This window comes from Parasteatoda tepidariorum, chromosome 4 (genome assembly GCF_043381705.1).
Source record: "Parasteatoda tepidariorum isolate YZ-2023 chromosome 4, CAS_Ptep_4.0, whole genome shotgun sequence".
NCBI lineage: Eukaryota > Metazoa > Arthropoda > Arachnida > Araneae > Theridiidae > Parasteatoda > Parasteatoda tepidariorum.
In genome coordinates, this window is record NC_092207.1 from 98,303,840 (window position 1) to 98,324,654 (window position 20,815).

At 29.4% G+C, this 20,815-nt stretch overlaps 1 protein-coding gene across 1 annotated transcript in view; it reads right to left on the reverse strand.

Annotated features, from left to right (window-relative positions):
- LOC107452002 (uncharacterized) overlaps positions 1-19,121 on the reverse strand; it is a 48,308-nt gene extending 29,187 nt beyond the window's left edge. The window contains exons 1-2 of the mRNA XM_016068269.3: positions 18,909-19,121; positions 6,103-6,328 (exon numbers count right to left, since the gene is read on the reverse strand). Coding sequence (XP_015923755.2) covers positions 6,103-6,328; positions 18,909-18,987 — 305 coding nt within the window. The 5' untranslated portion in view covers positions 18,988-19,121. The remainder of the gene's footprint in view (positions 1-6,102; positions 6,329-18,908) is intronic.
- Positions 19,122-20,815: the final 1,694 nt, after the last annotated feature.

Genomic DNA, 20,815 nt, shown 5'->3' on the forward strand with positions numbered 1-20,815 from the left:
TAGTGAAGATGTTGTGGAGTATCGTTGCGTGTGATACATACGTGTTCTCAGGTTGTAAGAAAATAAATCGTTCATCACCACTAACACAACAATATACATTCATCTAATAACATTTTTTATTCTCTACAACTTTTACTTCCGTTTTCTTGTGCCGTACACAAAAGTTGAAGTAGACACAGTGATACGATTATGAAGAATATTGATTCAACTATGAAGTAGGGGAGAGTGGGGTCAATTGTAACAGGGTACGATTGTAACAGAGCAAATATTTCGAGTGTCGGGTTTTAGATTTGGTTCTTAGGTGGCGCACAAGGTGTATTTAATAAATCTACATGTACACCCCTGCTGGCAACCATTTCTAGGTACTTTTGAAAGAGTTACATCACAAAAGATATTTTCACGCTACGTAAGTAATTTTTTTGGTATTAGAATATTATATTGTAACAAAGTAATTTTGTTTAAATAAATAAAAATTATTAACCGAATATGTAAGTGGACACCTTAATTAACATTTCAGAAAAAAAAGATTAGTTTAGTTAATTAACTAGCATTGTTTTTAACAAATGAAGCTGAAATGGCGTCTTGGGGACAATTGTAACAATAAGTAAAGGGACGATTGTAACAGCTGAAAATAAATAATCTTATGTTTACAAACCATTACTTAACTCTTTAAGAACCACCAATAGTTTCCTATATCATTTATATTATGTTGCATGTGCATTATTTTATTTGTCACCTTTCACAGCATAAATTAAAATTTTTAACCCCTTAAAGTTAAAAGTTTAACCCTTTAGGTCTCTGCTCATTATTATTTTTACTCCTAAAATATCACTACTATTTTGATCAATAAAAAAATATATCACAACTATGATAATATGTATAATTAACTATGTTTTAGTTGAATTTATGAACTGTTACAATTGACCCCGTAAGTGGGGACAATTGTAACAAGTGCACGACTGTCAAAAATTGTTAATAACTAATATAATAACATTTAAAATAAGGTATTTTTTTTTTTTTCTAGTAGAGAATAGTCTACTTTACTCGTCTGTCAATTAATATTGATAATATATTGAATTTTTTGTTAGTTAAAAATAGTTAAGTAAAAAATGTTACAATTGACCCCACTCTCCCCTACTGATTCGCTAAAATGTTCATGGAGGTAGCGTTCGCCTTCCTATTAGGTGAACCGGGTTCGAATCCCAGTGATGACTGGTCGATTCGAATTCTGCATCCGGTTTCAACTGACCACAATGCTGACGTAAAATATCCTCAGTGGTAGACGTATCATGGGTTAGAGTCCTTGTCGCCAGGCTAACTGTGGGAAGTTTTCGCGCTCCTCTTCTTTTTTCCTCCGAACTTTTGGATGAAACTAATCCGCAAATGCGGATTAGTTAGTTTCATCAAAAAGTTCTCCACGAAGGTTATTTTACCCAATGCTTGATCAAGGAGTTGTCTTGTCGTCTGCATTGGGCTCGAAATTTCAAGGCTAAGGAGTTGAACATAGGCAGTCGTAAACCCACAATTGGGTCGGCTGTTCAACGATATAAAATGTTTAGGGAGATATTATTATAGATTCACAAAAATGTCAGGAAACTTAGTAATCCGACATCTACATAAGTATGTTTATATCTTGAAATCTTAGTGTTTCCAAAATTGTACTAAAGATGTTCTTACACAAAGATCTATATTTGTTCTTGTTAGTATTTATCCTGGTAGGAGAAAACATCCAGCACTGTAGCAGGTGCTAAGGGATTATTTTTCGTTAGTTTTTAATTTTAAAAAAACAAACAAGAGGGGGGAAATTGTCGAGACTCCTTTTTTAACATCTTTCAGTTAGTTTCCGACAAAAATTATAAGGCAGAATTGAGAGAAAAAAGTAAAGAACAAAAAGTAAAGATTTTTTTCTGTTACTTGATTACAGAGACTCATACTGATACAATGATACTAATCATTGTATAAAACTCAAATTACATTACAAAGTTCTTGCAAAATTATTTTTTTATTTGGGAAGCAAAAAGGTAGATTTTTTTTATCTGCAAAATTTTTCAAAATATTTTTTCCCCTCTTTTCAACAAAACTTTTTACCCTCTCTGCAGAATTATATTCAAAAAATGCCTTTCTCGCATATTGGAGGTGGAATAAACACTCATGATTTTTTTTCCTACTTTCTTTTGAGAATCAAAAATTTCCGCAATGACTGGCATTAGCTGGAATTTAAAATTGATATTATAAAAAGTAATTTCCAAAAAGCAAATAGTATTTAAAAAAAAGTTAACTATACAAATATTTCTCAGTAGAATATCGCGCCAATAATATTAGAATATGTATTCTTTTATATTTAAATTTTTTAAAAAAAATTACTTTTGTAATTAAAAAAATTATAAACTGTTCTATTCTAAAAATTAGGGCTTTTTTTGTAAATCAATTTTAAGAAAGCGCTTCTGTTACTTTAAATTAATAACACATATATTTGTTACAATTAAAAATGTCGTTCAGAAGGGTTATTAGTACTAGAGAGAATTGTCACAGAAAGCTCGAAAAAAATTCTGCCAAGGGGTGATTTTTAAGGATCTTATAAATGCAAATTTTACTATTTGCTGATAAAGCTGAATTTTGACAATTATATTCTGCCTAGATCCTGCTAGATTATATCCTGCTAGATAAATCTGGATTTTGAAGCTAGTGCTGCAGATTCACTCCGAAAATTCTGCTAATGGGTAGTTACGTTATTAGATCTTAGATAACATTTGACACCAATTCTTCATTAAAAGAAGAAATAAACTGATCAAAATAAGGTTGTAACTGGGAAGTAGTAGAGGGAGTCATGGACGAACACTGTTGTACGATTTCACTACTTCTATTGTGTCATGACATAATTTGAACCTTTTCCAACTCTCAAAAATAAATATAACAATGCAACAAAAAGATTTTGTATTGGCTGAAATCCAATAAGAGTCTTTTAATCCTTTGACTTTAAAATCATTTCCAGACATCCTTTAACCCATATTAGTAATTTTATGTAAAAAATAAATTTAAAAATCCTGAACTGGTTCGGAACAAACTGTCGCGCATATATGTGGTATTTATCCTGCATACCATAATTACAGAAAATACTTATTATGTTGTCATTTTTTAAATAAAAATGAAGCTTTCGTCTTTTTCTTTCCTTTTTTTTCCAGATCTCTTCAGAAAAATAGTTGACACTTATTCGCTCAAGATGCAATCTCGGAACATTCTGTTTTATTTTTTTTAAGATACTTTTAAATTAGTATTTTTGTATTGTTGTTTGTCAAAAACATATTTGTTTTGCTAACTGGACATTAAAAAATTACTAATTATTTTAATTTGCAAGTTATATTTGATATTTAAATGAATATAAGTAAAATTAGATGCTTCAGTGTCTTGCTTATACATAACAATATTATTTTCTTGAATACATTCTAACTCTCATAATCCATCATGACAGATGTTTTAATTTCAGTCAAAAAGGGATCGATTCTTACAAAAAAGGTTCGATTAAATAAATATAAAAATCAATAAACTTTAATTTGCTTAATTATAAAATTTTGACAAACAATTATAATTGGCATATACATTGCTAAAGTTCATCGTGAAATTTTTTAAAATTATAACTTGACACAAATTTACCTCATTTTAACTTTTTTGAGTATATGTTTAATTGAGCTATTGAAAAATTAAATTAATTCTAAAATCAAATATATTTAGCTCCTTTGAAAAGTTAATTAAAAGCATATGCAGATTAATTATATGCAAAATTTGAAACAGCTGCCTAGTTCCACAATATTCCCTAAAGAATACTTTTGGAATAACAGGGATCTGTTTAGAAGAAATTTGGGTCCGTCAACGGACCCTTCACAAAACATCTTTTCATAAAAACGGACCCTTCACAAATTTTTTTAACTTCATTATTGTTNTTTTTTTGGGGGGGGGGGGGAGAAAGACAGATGTAAACGAACCGATGTTTTGTCTTCGGCAGATGATTCTTTATTTATTCGTCCGAAATGAATATTCCGCGTTCAGCAGTATAGGCTACATACCAAATTTTTGTATGTTGCATCTCTAATTTAGTGGCTGCAACTGCTGTTTATCTTTTAAAATTTAATTTTCTTTGAGCATAATCTGTATGTCTTTACAATTTAAAAACTCCTTGAAAATTCTTTTTGCAATAACATGACCCTATTTGCACAAATTCACAAAAGCAGGACCCTGGTTGAAAGAATGTGACTTAACGTTTATTTTATATTCACAAATTACGCGTAATTTTTTCACAATTTTACAAAAACGAACCTTTTACAAAATGTCTGGACAGACCCTGAATATGTTTATAAATTTGTGAGTGTACATTGCAAATAAAAAAAGAAGGGAAAAAATGCTTTGTACCTCCTATATTTTGTAGGTCAAAAAATTCGAATCCTATTGGGGGGGAAAAAGGACTGTTTATTCAGAGGAAGTGCGCTTTCGTAACTTAAAATATCGTCTTTACTAATTAGTAAGCATATTTATGGTCACACTCTCGAACCATTAAAGAATGAGTCCCAGAACGTGATCCAAAGTTAATCAGGGGATTTCGTTTTCTTTTTTTGGCGCACAAAACATGTGAGATATCGATGTTAAGCTTTTTTATTATAATAGTTTGATTTAAAATATTTTGTACAAATATATTTTGTAAAATTTAATTCAAAAATTGCTATGTGAAATGTAATTTTATATTAAATACCTTTAATTCTGTTTATATTACTTCAAATTAATATTTATTTAATATTAGTATTTTATGGGATTTAGGGAAAATTTCTAACAAGTTTTAAGTAATAGTTGAGTTTTGAAGTCTGGAATCGAGCATTTCAACTACAGACTCCCGATTTCCNGAAAAAGTTTTTTTGCAATAACGGACCCTATTTGCACAAATTCACAAAAGCGGACCCTGGTTGAAAGAATGCGACTTAACGTTTATTTTATATTCACAAATTACGAGTAATTTTGTCACAATTTTACAAAAACGGACCTTTCACAAAATGTCTGGACAGACCTCTGAATAATATATTTATAAATTTGTGAGTGTACATTGCAAATAAAAAAAGAAAAAACGGGCAGCAGTCAGGGAAATACGGCCCCATAGTTTGGTCAGGCGATTCCCCTTAATGTTAATTTTACTTGTTGCGTATTTTCACCACATCTCGAGAGCTTTGTACCCCCTATATTTTGTTGGTCAAAAAATTCGAAACCTTTCTTGGAGGAAAAGGACTGCTTATTCAGAGGAAGTGCGTTTTCGAAACTTAAAATATCGTCTTTACTAATTAGAAAGCATATTTATGGTCACACTCTCGAACCATTAAGAATGAGTCCCAGAACGTGAAGATCTAATCATTAGATCCAAAATTATTTAGGTTATTTCGTTTTCTTTTTGGCACACAAAACATGTGAGATATCGATGTTAAGCTTTTTTATTATAATAGTTTGATTTAAAATATTTTGTACAAATATATTTTGTAAAATTTAATTCAAAAATTGCTATGTGAAATGTAATTTTATATTAAATACCTTTAATTCTGTTTATATTAGTTCAAATTAATATTTATTTAATAAGAGTATTTTACGGGATTTAGGGAAAATTTCTAACAAGTCTTAAGTAATAATTGAGTTTTAAGGAAAGTCCGGAATCGAGCATTTCAACTACAGACTCCCGACTTTCAGTTAGAAAAACTAGAGTTCCTCTATATAATTTTAGTTAGATAGTCACGCATGACAATAGGTTCAAAACTTGCCGAAAATTTGAGGTTGTGAAAGAGAAAGATAGTAGACTGAGTTACCACAATTGGCGATTCTTTTCTCCAAACACAACACCAGGGCGAATGTACATTTTAGTCAAAGTTTATTCACTCGTTTCAATTTGCATTTATGTCTGTTTTATTAATTCAATTTTATATACAAAACCTCCCATTCATGCATCATTTAATACAGACGTTAAATTTTTACAGATACGTTCTTTTGCGCATTTCGATCGTGAGAATTTTTGGCTGGATATTTATTGTTCTTAAGAAATTAAATGGAAAATTGAGTCAATATTATTAAGTAATTTACCTCCTATTGATGGAAATGCGCACATCTTCATAGCAGTAGGAATGATTGATGAGTTTGGCATCATCTTCATCTTCTATGTGTTCATGTTCGATGAGGGAGGAAGGGTGACAGGTATGATTCTCCTGTCGCTTACTTGTGAAATAGGCTTGATGAATGCCGATGATGCTCTGGCTGCCACAATCTAATTCAAGTGTATCACGATAGCAGGTTAATTCGCGGGATAACTCTGAAAAGATAAACAGAATGAATAATACCATTTTCTTCTTCTTTTTTTTAAGTTAATCGTTAAGTTTGCCATAAAAGGAAAATATGAGGTAGGTGGGCTCCTTTATAGAGAATAAATGTGTCGCTTCTTTCGAAAAAAAAAAGGGTCTTTTAGATCTCAAAGTGCCGGCCTGGTGGCCGAGCGGTTAGCGCGCCTGACTGCGAAGCCAATGGCCGTGGGTTCGAATCCCGCTCTGGGCATGGATGTTTCTCTGTCTTGTGTTGTCCTCTGTTGTGTGTGATGAGTGAATATGGCCCACCCTATGAACGGGTTTGTGGCAGATTGGCGTGAGCAATGTTACTCGCCTCCGTGACTTTGGTTCACAATCAAGGTGCCCACTGGGTAACGCGAAATGAGTAACAACTCTGGCATCTTCTAAGGCGAAACGAAAAAAGCTCTGTGCCTGCCATTCGAAAAAAAGAAGATCACAAAGTTTCCTAACCTTTTTATAGCCGTGGACCGGTCAACGTTTGATAAATTTAATTCGACCATCTGATAAAGGGGGACCATGATGGTTTAAACAATTTAATTTAATAATTTTAATTTGTTGTATTCAAACACGATTTCAAAATAAAATGCAATTACACGCGCGGTATGAGAGCGGCTTTAAGTGTTAAGCTCCCGTCCATGGAAAAAATTTTAAACCCGAGAGAAACACATCGCCGTAAATAAAACGAAAATAATTTATTGTTCCTTGATTGGCCCGGTACCATTTGATTCACAGGTCGGTACATGTCCGCAGCCCGGAGGGGGGGGGTAGAGACCCAGAACGCTGTTTACATAATTAAAATTAAAATTTCTTGACACTGCTATTTAAAGAAATGAGTTCAAAATCGGTATGTAGAGTATGTAGTTCAAAATCGGATATAAAGAAAAAAAGCCATTACATTGAATAAAAATCTGTTAGACTAGCTAGTTGAATGCAAAGAGTTTAATGACAGGAGAATTGCAAGCTGTTATACTACCCCAAACAAAAATTCGTTCAGTACGCGTTACTAAAAAAAAAACCAAAAAAATATTCTCTAAACCTTTAATAGTTAGCCCCCTAAGCCACTTTTATGTTCTAATTGAACTATACTATAATTATTCTCGAATGTACGGTGGCAGCACTTACCTTCGTATAATTGAATTTCACGTGAAGCTGCGCAGTTATGACAACAAGCGTATTTCATTAACAACTACGATTGAGCCGAGACGGCTCGGGAGACAGAGTGTTCGCCTTTCAATTAGGTGAACCTAGTTCGAATCTCAGAGATGGCTGCTGGTCAATACGAATTTCGCATCCGGCTTACACAGACGACAGTGCTGACATGAAATATCCTCAGTGGTATACAGATCATGGGTTAGAGCTAAGCATGGGAGGTTCTCGTGGTTACAAATTTGTGGAAAGGTCAAGTTTTAGATAATGAGTCCAAAAGTTATTGTTGTTTTCGAGTTAGTCTCTTGATTGTGGTGACATTGCAAAATTATAACCAATTAATTGTTTATTTGAATTACTCTCTCTGTATCTAATTTACTATTCACCAATAGAGATTTCCCATGGTAGTCTTATTTGATCGAGGACTTTGAGATCTCCTTCAAATATAATTAAGACTTTTTTCTTCGGTTTTAGTATTGAGTAACGATAAGTGTCACAATATCATCAAAACTAATATAAAATTCAATAAATAAACGTATCAGTTCATAGCTGCACATTCACGAAGCTCAAAATAGAGAAACGATCCTACTATCGTACGATGGTATATATAGCAATGGTATATGTCAGTGGTTCTACAAAAGTGTTCCACGAGCCGCGGTTGTTCAGGAGATAAAGCATTCGCTCCCCAATGAGGTGATCCAGGTTCGAATCCCAGTGGTGGCTGGTTAATACGAATCTCACTCCCAACTCGCACAGACTATGATTGGCAGATCACAGTTCTAACGTAAAATATCATCAGTGGTAGACGGATAGTGGGTTAGAATCCTCTTGTCGTAGGGCGAACCGTGAGAGTTTTTCGTGTTTTCTTCTTTATGTAAATCAAATGCGGGTTTGTTCCATCGAAAAGCCCCATTGATAGTCGTAAACTCAACGCCGGTAATAAAATAAAATAAAAAACGGCTGCGATTAAATTGAAAATATTAAATCTATCAGACAATAAAACTTAAAACAAGAACGTCAAAATTTGAAATCTCTCATTATAAGAGCAAAACTGTAATTTAAAGTTAATAATCGAAATATGATATGTACGTTACATGGCAAAAAAGCATTCATTATGAAACATGATTATGTGAAAAAAATAAAACTACTTTATTTCTACCTAACACAACAAGTAGGAGAACAAAGAAAAGACAAGGAAGAATAAACAATTATAGTCAATATCAACTCTTGCTCATCAGAATCAAGACATATTTCTCAACTATGCAATATTTTTTTCTAGACTATTTCGAATAACCATAAGATCACAGCTGTAAATTATAAAAAGATCGATAAAATCAATATATATGGTAGAATCTATTCTCAGAGAGTCAGACATCAAGAGAAAACATCGGAAACAAAATAAGAGTTAAGAATCTTTTAAGGGTTTATGCAGCTATAGCGAATTTAGTCTTTGAATTTAACTGTAATAATGAAACAGAATATTTTGAAATATTTCAATGAATTAATTATTTTCAGGTACTTGCCGACTTACCGTTAACAGCACATACTTTTCTTGCTTTAACAGAGGGTGAAAGCAAAATGTAACATTAAGTAATATCAAGCCGAATAGAAACTTTTCGTGAAATAACCAATTTTCGTGAAAAATCATCAAAAATGTAATACTTCCAGACAATTTGTGTGAAAGATGCTGTTTTGCGAAACAATCTATTCATATTTTCTTAACTATTTTTCCCCCTGAATCTCGCTTTTGTGAATATGTGAAAATAAGGTCCTGTTTCCTATGAAAAAAAATACAAAAACCATATTTTTATCGAAGTTATTATGGTTTTAAAATTATGAACGTCATAGACTATGTTTTTCAAAAAACTAATTTTATGAACATTCAAATTTTATAGTGAAAAATATTATGAATGGACCGCTTTTTAAGATAAAATATTTTAATAAGGGTTCATTATTTTTGGATAAATTCATTTAAGAAGGTTCCTTTTTACGGTAAAATAAATTGATAAAAACGGTCGGTTAATGGATCCGAATTTCTTCTAAAAAAACTTCTGAACATGTATGCGAAATATTACTCAAACTAACTTTTATATAAATTCAAAATTAAAAAGATTAGAATTTGGAGAGAATGTGCATGTATATTTTAGTGAATTTAAGAAAATCAGTTTTAGAACCGAGGAACATCAGCATGCTCATTAAAAAGTAACATTTTTTATGAGAATTATTATTACGTTATGATTTCGTAGAATAAACGTATGTTTTACACTTAAAGCTAACTGTAGTATAGTCTTGTTGTTGTCTTGTCTAATTCAGTGCTTAACATTTTAAAATATAGTCTTAAATCTCAAAAATTATTTTTAAAATTATTACTTCAGATCTACTTTTCCTTAGCCCTAAGTCGCGTACAACTCTATTTGTATTAATTACCAATTAAATTACTTTCCAATTATACGTTTTCTGAAGCATGTTTAATCTCACACGTCTGCCAAACTGCGTGTTTACTAGCTCAGTAGCCTATCTTATTAATACATTTGAATTATAGAACACACTTATGAACAAACAAACAAATGTGATAGATTAAATGAACGCCCGTTCGCTCAGAATAGTAACTTATATCTATGTTTGAGATTTATGTGCTCTCTTAACCTAAGTGATTTAAGCGAGTCATTTCAGTCAAGATGAAATCTAGCAATTAATATGAGCTTTCACTAGATTAATTAACCTCTCTTCATACACGATATAAATCATTTCCTGATAAAGAAATCGAAACTAGAGAAACTTACCAGCACTTTTTAATTTTTATTTTGTAACCGTCGTTGAACAGCCGACCCAGTTTCGGGTTTACGGCAACTGATGTTCAAGTCCGTACCCTTGTAATTTTAAACCCAATCCAGAAGACAAGGGAACTCCTGGATCAAGTATTGGGAGAAATTTACCTTCGTGGAAGACTTTTTGAGGGAACTTACCCGCATTTGTGTTACATGGTAGCGAAAGCCACGAAAATCTCACACGGTTAGCCTGACTTAAATAGGACTCTAACCTATGATTCGTCTATCACTGAGGATTTTTTACGCCAGCGTTGTGGTATGTACGAGCCGGGTGCGGAACTCGTATCAACCAGCCATCGCTGGGATTCGAACCCAGCGCACCTCATTGGAAGGCGAAGGCTCTATCCCCTGAGCCACCACGGCTCAACCTATTAGCATTTGAATTATTAGGCTTATAGGGAATAGGGTTGTTCCTTCTGATAGAAAAAAAAATTAAATTATTCGTTATGCTATATATTCTGCACAACCAATAAAAATTAATTCCGACCACTAATGGAACTTAACTTAATACGATAAATAACTTTTCAGAACTAAACTTAATACGACAGTAAAGAGTTAGCTAAAGCTTACGCATTTTTATTTATTTTTGCTAGCACTTAAACTTCACCATACAAAATTTACAATAAACTGGCATTTGTTATATAAACTTTCGTTTGAGTAACGTATTAAGTGTATATAAGTAAAGATAAGTATTTGGTTTTACTACGCTTTTCTATTTCCCCGCCACACCGGAGTTTCTACAAATGCCTGACCGTATGATACTTGACACTACACTGATAAAACATTTCTTCCTCTTCCTGTTATTGATTTGGAAAACAATTTTGCCCTACTGGCCTTCACATTACTATTTTAAAATAAATTTCCTTTAATCGATGAAAATATTTCCGTAACTAGGCTCTGATGACATGTTTTGCCCGGGAAAAGCTGTCGTTACATCGACTATTCTATCTAGTTAACAAATATGCAATCATAAAATATTGGTTTTGAAACACGATTATTTTTTTTAAAACCTGATGAATAAAAGTAAGAACGAAGGGAAAAAATGTCTTATCTAAATACTAACTTTACCAGAAAATGTGAGAGAACTACTTTAAGAGTCCAGTTTCATTTTTCAATACTATGAAGGATAAGTTTTTTTTAAAAAAAATTACGAATATATGATAGGGAAATGAAAGCAAGAAAATTTAAAGCAAGTGTTTAAAAATAATCCAATAAATTGAGTAAGTAGCTGTTCCTCAAAGCCCTAATTCAGTCTTCATGAAAAGCGGCATAAGAACTATGAATACAAACTTTTCCTTTATAAAAACAGAAAAGGAATGGGAGATTCCCTGATTCAAAAGTGGTGAACAATCCTCCATCTGTTGATTTTTTTTAAATAAAATCATGAATCAGCCAGCTTTTATACACTATCTTTATTCTCTTCCCTTTCGTTCTTTTCAACGTACGTAAATTTATGACGGGGTAACATATAAAAGGAAAGATCATGTCTAAAAATAACCCTACATCGGTACTTCACAATAAGTTTCAATGAGGCAAAGCGCGAAAACATTCCTCCTGTTCAACAGTATAAGAATCGATTGCCAGAATCTTTATTGCCCCCCCCCCTTTATGGTTGATTCCCCCTTTCCCCGTTTCGTGCTATATCTGATTTGATATGACACCACAGGGAACTTTTATGATTCTAGTGCTATTAAAAGGTTAGAAAACGTGAGGTGTTTAGCTCTGAAAGGTTGCACGGCATGTGTACTTACTTGTAAAGAACCAGAATTGTAATTGATATTAAACGATTATATGTTGTTAGCTTTCATAGATTTTAATAACTTTATTTTGATGTGACATATTGAACATTTTTATTTTTTATGTACAGGGTGATTGATTTTAATATAACTTTGGTGTTTGGAGTTTTATTAAAAGAAAACCACAGACACGAATGCAACCCTAAAATCAATTCCCTGAGCACGTAAAACAAAACTTATTTAACTATCTTCTAAATTTTACATAAATGCAAATTTAAAAAAAATATTAGTCAAGTTCATTTAAATCTAACCAATTAAAAGGCACAAATATAATAGCAAATTGTTTTTAATAAAAATTAAATAAAACATATATTCCATTTGCTTGAAATATGGCAAATCATTAAAATTTTTGTGTCAATAAATTAACACATTTATGAAGCATGTGGATTAACTATATGTGAGGAGGGGGATGTTCTAATGGGGGCATCAAATCCAAAAACGGAAACAAAATACAAAGAAATATATTTAGAAAACAAAGAAAAATGAAAAGACAAAGTTTCAGTTATTTCGCGTCTAACTTACTTTTACTTTTGATTTAGGCTAATACCAATATAATTTTAACAATAAATACATTTTAAACTACCGATATCTTGCTTCTGCTTTTACAAAAGGGGTGGGGGTTAAGCAGGTTTAATAAGTAATGCCTGTTTTGTTTATTTTTCAATATTTTTATACAATCTGGCGGCTATAGCCGCGAAATTTATTTGTTCCCCTTTTTTACAATAGCAAACAAAAATAATTAAAAACAGAAAACATTTTTATTTTAAATTTTAACCTTATACGGTATCAACAAAATACGACCATAAAGGTTAAGTACTCAGATTCTTTTTTTCACCTATTTTACGATTAAATACGAATACTTTAAGTGCTAAAAAATGCTATATGTGCTATGCTTTGAATAAACTGACTTTTTCTATCGGAAAAATTCAAAATCAAAAGTTTATAAAAATAGCTGATACAATTTTTATGAAACGCTAAGCAGCCTAACACGGCAATAAAAATGTTTTTGTCATTACGAACGACAAACTTTTAATTAGTATTATTTTAGCATGAGAATACTTTGATTTTAAGATGGAATGACATTAAAGGATATCCTAACAAAAAGAAATAGTATCTACAGGATGAAGAAAAGATACCCAGCATAAATCAAAGAACACAGCTTTCACGACCGCTGATATATTTTGTAAAAATACAAAGGAATAGCAAATAGATTCAATTGCAAAACAATAGATTTCGCATCAAACAGACGAAAAAAAATTAGTAAAATCTGGGACCAACAAAATGAAACTTTAATTTGCACATTTCTCTAAATTACTATGACATTATTTTGGCAACTCTTTGAAATACAACCTTTAGGAATGCAAAGAATATATAAAAAGAATACAATAGAATTTTTCACTCATTAACATGATCGTTCTTTTACCTTCCTTATTATTCAGCTTCAGTTTTTGAAATCGAACCTCCTCAGATTCTTTATACTGTAGTTAAAACACAAAAAATACACGTACATCCATTTTGTTTGTCTTTTTTTCATCAAAATTAAAATATACATTCAGAATTTGATTGGTGCGTTTTAAGTAGAACGATAGAAACACATTCCATAAGTAAGTTGTATTATTCTTTAAGATTTGAACCTCCACACTGTAGTTAAATTTTTCTGATAGAAATATTCGAAATATTTGAAAAAAAAGAAAAGAATTATTAGATTTAAAAAAATAATGACGTTGTTAAATCTTTATTAACATATATTAATTGCTAAATGATCAACTTCTTAAAAGTAGGAGAAACTTGGAGTTAGCTCCCAAAGCTTCCTATCGCGGAACAGATCCCCACACTACAACTGCTTGGATTTTAAAAATTGATCATATTTTTTAGGAATGCAAAATAGTGGGCAGCAAAAGTTTTAGTTCGGATAGTCCGGAACTTAGCAACAATAAAAATTACAAGAATAAATCAATTATATTTTATTATTATTATAAATAATTACTTAAAATGATACCGCAAAACTCATGTTTTAATTAAGTTGCATATTGGCCATCACAACCCTAAAGTTTATCAAAAATATAGGATTATGCTCGATTTTTTAAAAATTCTATACATTTGAACATAATGACTGGCGCTGTATAGTCAATTCTGGCTCTTGTGTCAAACTTTTAACAAACCAATCTAATATTTTTGAAGAAAAAAAATAATAAAATAAAATAAACACCGATATTTACAAGCATAAAAAATTATATGAGATTCTCGAAAATTTCATTTCTTTAAAATATTTCTTATATCATTCTATTACTTTCAACTATTCTCTATTAGTCAACTTCAAACAACTTTCAACATATTAAAACAAAGCTAAAATTTGCATATAGCAAGTACTACATTAGGGTTTCCAATAACAATCATACTTAAGTTTAACGTTAGTTTGTTTATGTTGATGAATTCATAGTTCTTAGTAAGGATATTGGGCCACTATTCAGCCCGTTTGTCGAATATTAGGCAAAGTATTACTAGGAAAATTATCTTTTGAACAATAATATGTAATTTTTTTTGGGGGGGGGGATTTTAATGGATTTAAAAAGAATAATCTAAAATCGTATTTTTTATTATACATTATTAGAAATAATGAACTTCTGAACTTATCTTTAACTTGTTCTGAAACACATTTATAAAAGCGAAGTTTGAAGAACTGAAACTAGTAAGGCTGATTTCTTTTTTTAACGATATTCAATAAATTTAATCGTTTTATCAATACTTTATATTTTAAAAATTGAGAATTTTCATGTTTTAACTAAAGCGAAGCATGTTAACGGAGCGTTTCTAATAGACTTTATTATTCTATTGTCAACTTTTTCTTGTACGCGGTAAGACAGATTACTAGTAACATAGAAAACTGCGATTCTCAATGCTACAGTTATATTTCAGAACCAAGAACAATTTTAATTTTGTTTCTCTTTTGATTTTTTTAGGAATGATTTCTTTTTATTATGACAACATTTTTTAGAGAGCGTTCTTAATGAGCGTTATTCTTTCATGGTCGTATTCTTTTTTTAAAAAAATAGGGCAATGTGAAAAAGTTAAATTAAGATTTTCAGCGTTAAATCTTTCGTTTAAAAATTAAGAACGAATTTTGTTTTGGTTTCTATCTAGCTTTTTCGCTTTCAAAAAACTTATGTTTTTATAATGAGGTAATGAGGAATGCAATTAAGAGGGGTTCTATTAAGACTTTAATCTTTAGTTTTTGGTAAACTGAAATGTTTAGTTTTAAAATTTTCTTTCAAAAATTAAGATCAATTTTTATATTTTCTGTTTTTCTTTTGTATCTTTGTTTTTAATTGGGTTTGTTGTGATAGCTCTGTATTTTTAAAAACATTACTGATAGACATTAGTTTTTCGAATGTTTTATGGATAATTTCTTTTCCGGTAAATATTTTTAGCATTTAAATATTGTTTTAAAAATTAAGAGAACATCTTTTTTTTCTTCCATTTTTCTTTGTTTTTTTCAATTTTACAACTTTAATTTTTTTTAATAGCTGTTAGTTTTTTTATCTTAAATATTTTTTATTATCTTAATACCTAATTATCTTCATTATCTTTAACATTCTGATTAAAGCTTTTTTCCATTAACTCCATACCACTAATGCAGCTAAGTTTTGATTAATTTTCAATAACTTATTTCTACATAAAAAAATAACATTTATTGCTGATTTTTTTGTTAAATTTTTTTTTTTTTTGTTTTGATATTCGGTCGTCGAATATATTTGGTATTCCGCTGATTTTTTTGGTCGAATATTCAGATTCGGCAAAATCACTATTCGTTACATCTCTGGTTTGTAGCTCTCGCTTTTAATATTTTTTAAGAATATATGAACTGGTAGGAAAATAGGAACTTTTTATAAAACAATTAGAAACTTTTGATGAAAACAACAGCTCTTGAATACAAACTAAGACTAGGAAGTTCAATTCTAAAGAATCGGTGAAAAATAACTAAAATAAACAAAAATAAAACTCAGAAGTGAGCTAGTTCCTTTTATAAGTCATAAAAAATGATTTTTTTTAAAGTTTACGTCATAGCACAGTTTAATTTTAAAGATAAGTACTCACCAGGAATACCAAATGATGTGCTTTTTGGAGAATATTTCATAAAATGGTAGATCATAAAACACTGAAATTTTCAGCGTTTTGTTTAAATGTGAAATTTTGTTAGACATCTCACAAAAAAATAATTGAAACTAAGTGGTACTTTACACGTAAGCTTAAATTATTTTCTGTAGTTTCAGTTTTAAAATTCCGTTTTCGTAAAATTTACTAAACAAAGAATCAAATCTTCAAACAAAATTTTGTTATCAGTAGAAAAATATCCTCGTAAAGCGGAACAAGTTGGCTTCTCTGGTTTACATGAGAAAAAGAACACTTACTTTTAAATGGTTCCTTTTAAGGAATTCTCTTATAATTTCCACAAGTAATTATTCAGTCAATAATAAATACCTATTATTTCGTTTATTTATCAAGCTTGGAACTTTAGTTTTAAAAGAAAATATAATAAATTACATAATGTTCGAAAGTTAATATTAAAATTCTTTGGTAGAAAATACAAATTTCCTATACTCTTGACATTTTACTGTGATTCTTTGAAGGGAAATTTAACAGTAACATTAAATGATGTTCAGTTCAAAGTGCTTGCTAAGTAATAAATCTCATTTTAATAGAGTTCAATAAAATTGAAGAGCAAAAATAGTAGAGCTATTTCACATTTATAGATTGCCCTTCTAAGAAATGTAGAAATTTTGTTGAACTACTTCCACCAATCTACAGTCTACATTAAATGTAAAAATGGATCTGGATATTATATTACTAGCGGCAATAATAAATATTACTAACTCAAATATATTGACAAATAAACATTCTCAAGGAAACTAAACAGTTTTTTTTTTAAGGGTATTAGTTTTATTATACAAGAGAAATATTTTTAGTTAAATACAGCCAAACTTTTGAATGTAACTGAAATTGTTCAATTAAATTATACATTTGAAATATTTAATAAACTATAAATTTATTTAGATTTTTATTTTTACTATGGAATACCTCCATTACATTTTTGATATGTATATAACTAAGTTCGATGTAACCGATTTCCTATTTAGACATGTACAAAACTAATATTTGATATCAAGTTTTCGATTAATGGGAAAATTTTATTCTAGTCACTTCCTATTTTATTTTGTATCAATATAATTACAAAATTTCAGTTTTCGATGTCTTGCTTACCTAATTACGATTCATTTCAAACACTTTAATAATCTAAACTTTTGATTTGTAACTGGAAATATACACATAAAGTTTCAAACATATTTCAAAATTAAACTAAAGGGAAATAGAATAGTAATATTTCAATAATTTGAAAAAGTAATATTTAATTAAAAATTAGATCTCGACTGGTATAATCGAGTAATAGTTTGTAAGTTTTTTGTTGTGGACTTTTTAATGTAAATGTATTGAATAATGCTATCTCATTCTTTAACAGAATTTTCAGTAGGTTATGAATTCAATAGTTATTTAATGAATTTCTGTGTGTTTCAAATCAGATATAATTCTTAACAAATTAGTCTTATTACATTTTTGCATTTCAATTAAAATCAGAACTATGTAGATGTTTAATTATTCAATAGATAATATAGATTTATTTTAAGTTCTCTAATCTATTTTGAATATTTAAACAACTTTTTTTTTCTATTGAATATGGGTCAGAGAGTATTTTATAAAAACGATACTGATAAAATATGAATAAATTTGAAAGATTAGCACTAAATCAAGGTTAGATTTGAAGTATTGTAAATATTAACTTTAGAAGTGTTAGTTTATTATATTAACACATTAAGTTTTACATCTTAAATTTATTGTACTAACATAACACACATTATTATAATTAACAATTATATGAAAATATTAATTCAACATTCTTCAAGGTAATAGTGAAGCAAACGATTTTAATTCTTAAAAACAAAAGAACATCATTAAATATGAAAAATTAAGTAAAAATAAATCATAGAGAGACGGAAGATGGCGAATAAAAGTATTTACGGTAAAAGGCAATCTTTAGCTTGATTATATACATTTTGATTTTGAACAGAAACAGTAGCATTCGAAATTCAATTTTCAAAAAAATCGAGAGTACTGTGTTCTAGGCAAAGATCACTAATCACTAAGATCACAAATTCTATAATGCGCAATATGAAATTTCAATGTATGAGGAAAATTTTAATTATACTTTTTTATAAAAGTAAAAAGATTCTTACCTATATATTTTAAACGAAATTAAATTTGAGATCTAACTTACAATATTAGAACACACTTTTACTGTGCGATAAAGATCGTAGTGGCAGGAAAATGTATGCATATATAATCGCATTTGATCAAATATAACGATTGAAGAGAATTATAACGAGTATAAAGTTGAAAATGCAAAGTTGAAATTCTGAAATATAATGAAACTGTGATAAATAGAAGTGTGCTTCATTTATCACAGTAATATAACAGTGTACTACTAAATAACAGAGAATAATAAATATATAATACTAATGCAAATAGATAACTCAAAATACATTAAATCTATTCAGGAAAATAATACAAAATATATTCACAGACAACAGGAGAATAGTGGGTGAAAATAAAATAATTTCTGCGAAAAATATATCTCTATCCGAAATCAAAAGATTTCGCTTCACGAAGATACGTGCCATATTGATTTGTGTGGATTAATAAGGTGCAAATTTTAAAATTAAACTTACCTTTACTATCTGAGAAGCAGCATAGCAAAAAAGCACCTAAAAAGAGCACCGAGATAAAATAAGATATTCTTCTACCCATGACTACAACCACATGATGCCTTAGAATCTTTCTCTTCTCGCAATCTCATGTTGACTATCCTATCATACTTCGCATCTTCCAGCGAGCAGATGAATCCCACACAAAGCTAGAGAAAGCAGTTCTTCTATGCACATAATCCGGGCACTTAGTATTTTCTTGGCAGACGAACAATCAGTGTTTGTGCCGCCATCTATCGCATATTTTAGAAATAGTTTCAGTGGTCAAAAAATAAATTTTTAACACACTTTTTAAGTTCTATTTCTTTTATTATTTTTTTTTAGCGAAATGAATTACTTTTTTCGGAAATTAGCAGGTGTTAGGAGAATCCCAGAATAAAATCCATTAATATATTTCATACGATTCATCTACTATTTACATTCAGATATTTAATGAGCATTTTTGTGTGAATAAATGAATAAAACATTTTTACCATTTTAATTTATAAAATGTTGCGCTGATTTGAATTATAGTGCATCAAATTTTGGTAGTTTTACAATTTTTGTTAAAAAATAGCTTAAAAATTTTTGTTAAAAATGTTTTTTGTAACCATAAAATATAATATTAGAAGAATAAGGTAAAATAATTATTACATATCTAATATACTAATTTGCAGATTAAAATACATAATTAAGTATTAAGTACATTTTCAAATATTTCAAAAATACTTGAAGTAAATTAATTTTTGCATAACTTTTCCAATCGATTTACGATGATATTATAATAAGTTATTATAAATTTAACTTAAATTAATAAGGAAGTAATTTTCGACTATTATTTAACAGTTTAATAAAGCATTATTTTATTCTTAAATTCAAAGAGAATTGCGTCTTAATTCCTACTAAACTTTCTTTTTTTCGTACAGTACGCAAAATTGAAAAGAGAAATTGAAAAATTAAAATTTTAAAGATTTTTTTGTTATTATTGAAATAAAGCAAAAAAATTGAAAAAAGCAATTTAAAGTAGAAAAATTGAAAAAAAAAAAAAAAGAGAGAGAGAGAGAGAGAAAGGGAAAATCTATTAAATTATTAGCATGTTTAAGTTTGTTTTTCTAAAAAGTTCCTTGTTAAAGAAAAAGGAGAAAAAAAATAGATGAATGCGAAAGACTGATAATGCGAAATAATTTAGTTAAAAAAGATCGATTTTTCCATTGATATCCTAAGTTTTTCCTTTTTTTTTTCTTTTCTCATCTTTACTTTTTTTTCTTCAATTTTTTTACCCTCCTCCCCTGTTCCAAAATAGTGTCACACTGTACAATCTAAACATATGCAAAACGTGTTTTATGAAACAGGTTTTAAATTTTATTTTTAAAATTTAACTGCATTTTTTGACTGTATTAATGAACTTTACAATAATAATTACTAAACATCGCATTAAAAAAATGAAACAATATAGAACAAATAATGCAAAGATATTTTATGAGTTGATTTTAAATATTTTTTAAAATCAAAATGGGGAATGTCACCCATCTTGTTACACCCTTCCAGTGTGATATCATTTGTAGACGACCTCTATTAAAGAAATATCGATTATTCAATATCAAATGATCAATGGCACAAAATTATTGAATTCACCTATTGATAAGTTTTTTCACTCTCTTTTTAATTTTATTTTACAATTTTTATTATTCTAAAACTAAATGATCGAAACTTATTATGTCCCGCTTTTAAATGCTCTATTAAATCGAAATAATCAATCAATGTAGTATGTCAAAGTTCTTTATTCATTTGCTTTACGGAATGGTTAATTTATTTACAGTAGTAGTTTCAACTAAAGCTTTTCTAATTTAGCATTTCCACTGAAATTTTCACCGGTCACTTAACAAATATTT